General features: G+C 39.5%; 1 protein-coding gene across 2 annotated transcripts in view; it reads left to right on the top strand.

The window, feature by feature from the left end:
- Positions 1 to 210: 210 nt before the first annotated feature.
- The window catches only part of LOC150097601 (32 kDa beta-galactoside-binding lectin-like), a 144,022-nt gene continuing 136,174 nt past the window's right edge, over positions 211 to 8,058 (top strand). The window contains exon 1 of one of the 2 annotated variants that reach the window (XM_090407758.1): positions 211 to 368. In XM_090407758.1, the coding sequence (XP_090263884.1) occupies positions 288 to 368 (81 nt within the window). In that variant the 5' untranslated portion in view covers positions 211 to 287. The remainder of the gene's footprint in view (positions 369 to 8,058) is intronic. The other variant, XM_090407759.1, reaches the window with a different exon arrangement.

Raw genomic sequence — 8,058 nt, 5'->3', positions numbered from 1 at the left:
TGCGCGTTTCATCACTTAAGTGTTTTGATAAACAACTTAAGTGATATTTGTTATTCTTTTTTTTTTTTGCATTATTTTTACCCATTCTTCCCTACACGTTTTATTTTTGAAAATTATTATTCATGTGCATAGTTGTTTTGATTTTCCATTTCCATTGTTCTACTATAAACAAGCAGAATCGCGTTAGTTGTATATCTCGTTTAGTGTAGATAATAGCTCGCATTTTTTACACTTATAAAAAGACGTAGTGTAAATAACAAATTACTTTTTGACTCAGATTTGCAATAATGGCAGAAAACGAAAATTTAGTGAAAAAACCCGGAGAAGAAGAGTATAAGATGAAACATGGTTATTATTACCGTTCTCCAGTAAGTCTAATTTAAATTAAGATATTAAGTATTTAGATTGAAATAATAATAAACGGTTTGTTTTAGGATTAGCATAACCATAGTGTTTTGTAGACTATATATAATCGGTTTATTGGAATTATCGCCGTAGTAAGGTGAGGTCAGCGCATTAATAGTCTGGTAATTGGACTCGTTTTCGGTGTCCACTTATTCTGTTTTCAGGATTAAAAAAAAAAGTCCTTATGAGGGATTTGAATGCACCTATCTCCACCCAAAGGGTAAATACGCGCATCGTTCTTGCGACAGTAAAGTTTTTTTCATAAAGTGGTGACCCGAAAGAGTGATTATAAGATCTCTGTTACCTTCGTATGAGGCTAACTTACCAGCTAAAGAGTCACTACCGCGATATTGACCACGGGGATTTCCTAATATGAAGTACAGTACTGTAGAAAGCCACATTAGTGTACAGTATTTTTATCTTCTCCATTTTTATAAAAAAAAATGGAGAAGAATACCTCCGATTCCATAGACATCTCCAGACGAGGTAACTGATTTCGAGCAGATTAGGAATATAGTTGCTGATAAAGCATAAGAAATTCAGCCTAAACAAACTAAAAATAAAAGGGGGGGGGAGAATTCGCTTGCCTTTCAAATTTTTGTGCAGATCGCATTGTTCAAAGAATAAATTACTTAAGTGCCTTTGGAAGAATTGCTTATTTTGCAGACATCACTGCAGGTCGCATGATTCAATCAATAAGGGGAAGGATTGTGAAAGAGAAGGAAGACATAATAATTACTACTTCGATCATTCAAATTCTAACCAAACCAGCTCCTGGTTGGCCGAATGGGTACGGTTGTTTGTGATTGTCTTTTGGTGGGAGATGGATTACATCCAGTAGCGCACTCAGGATTTAATCTTAGGGGTGGGGGGGGGAGAGAGCGAGTTGAGTAGATGATTTCAGAATACACACTAGGCATCGCATACGACCTATGACTGAGCATCTGCAATGATCCCTAATTCATAAGTACTATAGAAACAGAAGACACGACACGACATAAATAAATTAAAAAAAAAAAGAATTTTAATTAGAAAAAGATTTTTGGAAAAGTTTCTAGTGTTTTTTTTACCCCTTTTTTTTTCTGGCGCCAGGAGTCCCTGTCCCCCCCCCCTTCTGGGTGCTCCACTTATTTATTTATATATTCTAATGGCAAAAGAAATACAGAACAACTACAGGTCAATGTCCAGTCTGGAAAGCCAATCCAATGTCTCATTCGTCACCTTGTGGATGTCCTGTAGGCGCTATGAAATTGACGCCTTCGGCAGTGGTTCAAAAAAAAAGCAATCGTCTGAGCTACGGGAGAACAATCACAATGAGGGTGGTATAACAGCCCCCATTTCTGTAGTAGGTAGCTACACATGCCCTGGTTAGTTCTGATTCTGTTGATTGATGACCAAATCTTCCTCGTTAGAGCAAAACCAGGCTGCAGAGCACAGGGATCTTCTACCAGGAAGCCGTTTGTTGGGAGATTGTTGGACCAGTATTCTCTCCAGACGTCAGGTGTTGATGGCAGGGCAGCTGAAGAGAGTTCACCCATAGACCAAAGAGGCTTTCTAGATTTTAGGCGAAGACTAGGTGGATTTATGAGTCTGGTGCAGGGGAAGGGGTGGGTTACTCATTGGTTTATTAAATTCTTTAATCGAGGCGTGTCTTCTCCGTATGTTTGGTGGAGCAATGTTAGATAGGACAGGCAGCCAGAAGAGAGGGCTGTTTCTCACTGTCCCACTAATTGTGCACATGGTACAGTTTAGCTGGATGTCTATAATATTAGTTTGTGCACTTCTTTCCCAGACAGGGGCACAATATTCTGCTGCAGAGAATGCGAGGGTTAGTGCAGACAACCTTAGGACTTCTGCGCCACAACCGCAGGTTGTTCCAGCAAGCCTTGAAATTGATATTGTTTTCATTTCAATTTTGTTGGATAGGTTGGTGATGTGCCTTTTATAGGTTAGGCTTCTGTCCAGGCTCACTCCAAGGTATTTCGGGTGAGGCTCGTGTTCTACCATATTTTTTACACAAAGAAAGGTTGAGGTGTCGATTTGCTCTGCATTGTTCAGGTGAAATACTGTGGACACATTTTTTGTTGGATTTGGCTTCAAGTACCACTACTCGAAGTACTCTTCCAGTATGTTCAGGTCTGTGTTCAAGATTGATTCCAGGTTGGCAAAAGGAGGTAAATTGATGTAAGATTGCAGGTCATCAGCGTACATATACTTGCTTGAGCTGCACGTAGATATTAAAAAGTAAAGGGAGATAACACAGAGCCCTGAGGGAGACCATAGTGGAGGAATCTGAGCCTGCTCCTTTTTCTGTCAATATGGACCCGGATCTTTCTGCTGGAGAGAATGGATTCAAAAAGCTGGAAAGTTTTTTGCACCTTATAATATTTCCTAGCTTTAGGAGGAGGCCCCTGATCCAGACTGTGTCATAAGCTGATGTTAGTTTTTTTCTCAATGAAAGTGGCTCCAGATTTAAGTTTCTTCTGGAAGCCTGCTTCAATCTATGTTGTCGGGGTCAGGACTTGGTCACAGCAAATTCTTCCTGGCCTGAAGCCAGATTGTTCAATCGGGAGTGCTCTATCGATGAGTGGTGAAATTCTTTTAAGGAGAATTCTTTCAAAGAGCTTAAAGTTGGAGCAAAGCAAAGAGATAGGTCGTAGATTTTTGACATCATTTGGATCTTTCCCTAGTTTGGGCACGGCAATTATTTTGGCTTCCCGCCACAGATTTGGTAGTTTACCAGTCATTATAATGTCTGAGAAAAGGGCGGCCAGCCTTGTTGACCGAGATGTTTTAAAAACTCAGGGAGGATACCGTCCACTCCTGCAGCCTTGCCATTCTTGGTGAGTTTTAAGGCTACCTGTACCTCTTCCCGAGATACTGGGTGTACAAGTTCATGAAGTTCGGGTCCCGTCTTCAGGATTTGTCTGATGGAAGATTGCAGAGTAATTTTCCTGATAGAGCTGGGACGCTTGGAGGTTTCAATAAAGGATTAGCCATTTGATCAGGAGTTATCTCTGTTGTTTTGTGTGTTGTTGGTTCTGCTCCGCCTAATTTTCTCAGAAGTGACCACCTTTTCCGGCTAGATGTGGTGAAATCGAGTTCATGGATGCTTGAGATCCATCTTTCCTTTCTGTTTTTATCCAGGGTTGCTGATTATATCTCCCGATGTGAGAACACTTCCCCGCTTATCGGAGGCATGAAATGTTCATGAAAAAGTTCCATGTTTGAGAGCTCTAAAGTAGGATTTCTAGATTATGTAAAAACATTTATAAAATACAAAACTATATACATAAAGTAATAGAAAAAATTCTTAGCTTACTCATGATACTAATTTACTATATTAATAGCGCTCATGGGTGGGAGCAACATAAAAAAAAAATCTCTGAAACTTATTATGGAAAATAATAAACTGTTAAGAGTGTGACAAAGGAGGAAAATAAGTTCGATTTTCCCCAGAATACTGTTTTAGGTTGTATATAGCTAAATCTTGGGTTTGGTTTAGGTTAAAAGTTATTCTTGGGTTAAAGGTGTTTGTCTCTCACAGAAATTATTGAAATACAAACTCCTTTAACTAAATAATAAACAATAACTAAACATTTTATTGTATTGAAAAACGATATTATATGTCTTTTTTATTATTTTTTATTTTTTTATCTTAGAACAGTCCTGTAAAAATCCTTGTGTTTCCTTCTTGTTCTACGTTAGCGAGCAATCTCTATATAGCTGTAAGATCACAATTTTATTTCATGTTTCCTGCAGTAGATGGCAGCACAGGTCTTTGGCATAACTGAGAATGGTAGATAGAATTAGTTGTTACTAGATTAGTTTTCTAGAACTTTGTTCTTGCAAACCTATCCGGGGTCTGTAGCTATTCAAGTAGTGTTAGCTCTGCGATCTTAATTTAGAAGAATAAGGTGGAGACTAGTCTTATATATACTGAAATGTACTTGTAGATTGTGTGTGTTCTTAATGAAAACTGAATAGCCCTTATAAAGGTCCTCGTGTTTTAGATGGAATTCGAGCTCAGGTCTTCCAACCGAACGCCAATATTGCGTTGTTCTTTTGACCTTACCACGGGTGCAGGGTAATGGATAATAACGAAACAAGTTTTTACCTCGCGAACAAGTAGAATCAAAGTGACAAGTAGGGATGCCACATTTCAGTTGTATGCGCAGTATGATCAGAAGTTCCGTGTTGGACAGCAGAAGAAGAAGTTAAAAAAGAAAAAGAAAATCAAAGGCAGACTTCGAAGTAGGAGCGTATTTAACATTGTTGTTGTGACCATAAGCTATAACATTTAAGAAGCCTCCCTCTGCTGAGGAAATTTTGTTCTCAGCTAAAATTTGCTCACCACAGGAGGCCTCTATAAAGTTATCTATACTGGGACAGATTCCTCTCTTCTTGTAATGTGAGGCTATAAGTTATATCTTGTCCATCTTATCATAAATCCGGCCTTGCTTGGAAGTTCTGCACAAGTGTATCTAGTTCTATTTGAAATTGGAAGAAAACTGTCCTAGAACCATTAAGTGTGTTAATACTTGATTTGGAAGAGGGGAACTCAAAATATTCCTTAGGTTTTTCATGTTCAAATATGCAACAATATCTGTTGAGAACCATAGCTAGTCTTTTAGTGCCCTTGGCAAATTCACAGTTAAGTTTTCCTTTTTTAATGTGACAGTTTGGATAATTGGTAAATATTGTACAGCATCCTTGGCAACTGCTCCAAGGCTAAAAGCATTCTTATGCTACTGCCTGTTGATACTGAATGCTGGCAGCTCCATTGACAAAACAATATGGGAGAAAATATAGCATAGATTAAGGAACTTATTAATGAGGATATGTGCACTACTCCCAGCTACGAGTTAGCTAGTGAGTTTAGAATGTAATTTGGATTATCACCAAAGCATTTTGATGATGCAAGATCAACATAAAATAGCCAGCCTGGCTGGCCGAGTGGTTAGCATATCTGCTATCCAGCCAAAAGGCTGCAGGCTCAGATCTCACCATGGGCATGGATGTTTGTGATTGTCCTTGGAAATACTAGTGGTGGTGGGTGGCAGTAGATAGCATTGGTGTAGTTGTGGTCAGTTGGTGGATTGAGTGGCGGAGACAGTTGTAGAGCAGGTGCCCTCCCTTGATGAGTCTTTGGGGTCCCTGGAGGTGTCTCATAATAATAAAATGAATTGTGCCAAATGTTCCTGCATGCTGCTCTTCCCCCCCCCACCAAAGAATTTCAGACAAAAATTTCTTTTCAACTGTTCAGCATCCCATTATTTTATTTCCTGATATGGTATCCTGCTGAGACCTTTACAATGGAGAGAAGAAGATTTGTAGGAATAATATCACAATTTAGAAGAAATTGCAGATTTTGCTTAATTGTTGAGTTCAAAATACAGGGTTGAAAATTTGTGAACAACAGCAAGAGCATTTGACGTGTTATGACAAATCATAAGCAACTTGCTTTGAAGGAGATGCATATATTTCCTGTAATATCTTACAGTCTGGAAATATTTTGAAAAAAAAAAAAAAGCGATCTAGAAATATTTTGCACACACTTCATATCTGCTTACATACATCCATAATATACAGTTGCTTGTTGTTGATGCAAAGTTGGGAAGAGATATAAAATGACTGATAACAGTAGCACTTCAGAATCACTGGAATAGACTAGTAATGTAGATAGAGGAAAATAGATTATTATTATTATTGTTATTATTATTTTGGGTGATTCCAGGAGTTGTTAGACTCATCGAGGGAGGCCCTAAACATCATGTCCACACAACTATGCGATTACATTCTCACAGTATCTATCATACCTTGTCTTGAACTCGTTCACCATCATAGCACTCACAACAGACTCTGGCAGCTTATTCCACTCATTTACCACTCTAAAAGTAAAGAACCCAGCTCTAACACCCCTGCTAACCACACTCTTGCCCAGCTTCCATAGGTGTCCCCTAGTTCTCGCACCACCAGTCCTGATCTCAAAAATATCCTCTGAATTAATCCTATAGAATCCCTTTAGCAATTTGAATGTCTCAATCATATCTCCCCTCTTCCACCTATCAACTAGTTTCTGCAACCCACAAATCTTCAACCTGTTCTCATATGGTTCATTCCATAGACCTGTTATCATCTTAGTCACTCGCCTCTGGATCCTCTCCACCTCCTCCCCATCAAGAAGGAACCGAGGTGACCAAATCTGGGCACAGTAGTCGAGATGAGGTCTTATCAAGGCTCGGTACAGAGGTACAATAACTTGCTTGTCTCTGCTTGTTAAGGTATTTTTCAACAACCAAGTGAGTCGATGAGCTGATTTAGCTACTTTTGCAATGTGCCCCCTAAACTTAATCTCCCTATCCACCAACGCTCCCAAGTCCCTGGCCTCATCAATCTCTTGGAGTACAGTTCCACCAATGTGGTATACTGCTGCTAATCTTTTCACCCCAAAATGCATAACCTTACATTTTGTCACATTAAATTGACATCCATTCTCCTTAGCCCAGAACTCCAATCTATCTAAGTCATCCTGCAAGACTTTGACATCTTCTGCATTCACTATTGCACTACCCAACTTTGCATCATCAGCGAACAAATGAATTGTTCCACTTAGATCCTTCCCTATATTGTTAATGAACAGATTAAACAGCAGTGGTCCAAGAACAGAACCCTGCTGCACACCACTAGTCACAGGCCGTCTTTTGGACTCTACTCCTGAATAAACTACTCTTTGATATCTCTCCATCAACCAACCACCTATCCATCTCACCAATCCTATATCCATTCCCATATGTTGTAGTTTACGGATTAGTATTCCATGTGGTATCCTGTCAAACGCCTTTGCCAGGTCCAGCAGTATCACTGTAAACCCATTTCCCTTATCCAGTTCAGCCGTCACCTTGTTATAAAACTTGAGCAAGTTACTGAAGCATGATCTACCCTTCACAAAGCCATGCTGTCCCCTGTACAGTATCTCGTTTTCATCAATCCATTCCTGTATTTTTCTCTTGATTACTTTCTCTAAGACCTTGACAACGACTCCCGATATGCTGATAGGTCGGTAATTTGCAACCGTAGTCTTGGATCCTCCTTTATGCAGTGAAACTATTTTCCCCTCTTTCCACACCTTCAGGACTAAACCAGACCTGAGACTCAGATTAAACAACATGGTTAAGGGCACTGATAATTCTTTAGCCGCTTCACGCAAGACCCGTGCCGGTATACCATCCAATCTCACAGATGTATTCACATTAAGGTTCTGTAATAGACTAGTCACCTCCACTTCATTCATCACTATTCCCATATAAACTAATGGTTCCTTCATTTTTTCAATGTCACCACCTGGATGATATGCTTTTGCAAAGTGCGCGCTCAGCAACTCCACTATATCGACTGATTCAGTGACCTCCTTACCATCATCATTCCTTAAAATCATTTTGCCGTGTACAGTTTTTTTCTTGCTTGCAGCATATTGAGAGAACTGTTTGGGATTCTCTTTTGCTTGCAAAGCTAGTTTCCTTTCATAATCCGATTTTGCTTTTTTTTACCACACTCGTTACCTTTCTAGCCTGCACTTTATACCGTTCGTGTGCCTGCAGGTCACCCCTTTCTTTCAATTCCCTCCACAGTTGTTTCTTTTTTTGCAGCTCA

Source organism: Typopeltis vanoorti, chromosome 17, assembly GCF_054136105.1.
Source record: "Typopeltis vanoorti isolate ZY-2024b chromosome 17, IOZ_Tvanoo_1.0, whole genome shotgun sequence".
Lineage (NCBI taxonomy): Eukaryota > Metazoa > Arthropoda > Arachnida > Uropygi > Thelyphonidae > Typopeltis > Typopeltis vanoorti.
This window is presented reverse-complemented; position numbering and strand designations above follow the sequence as displayed.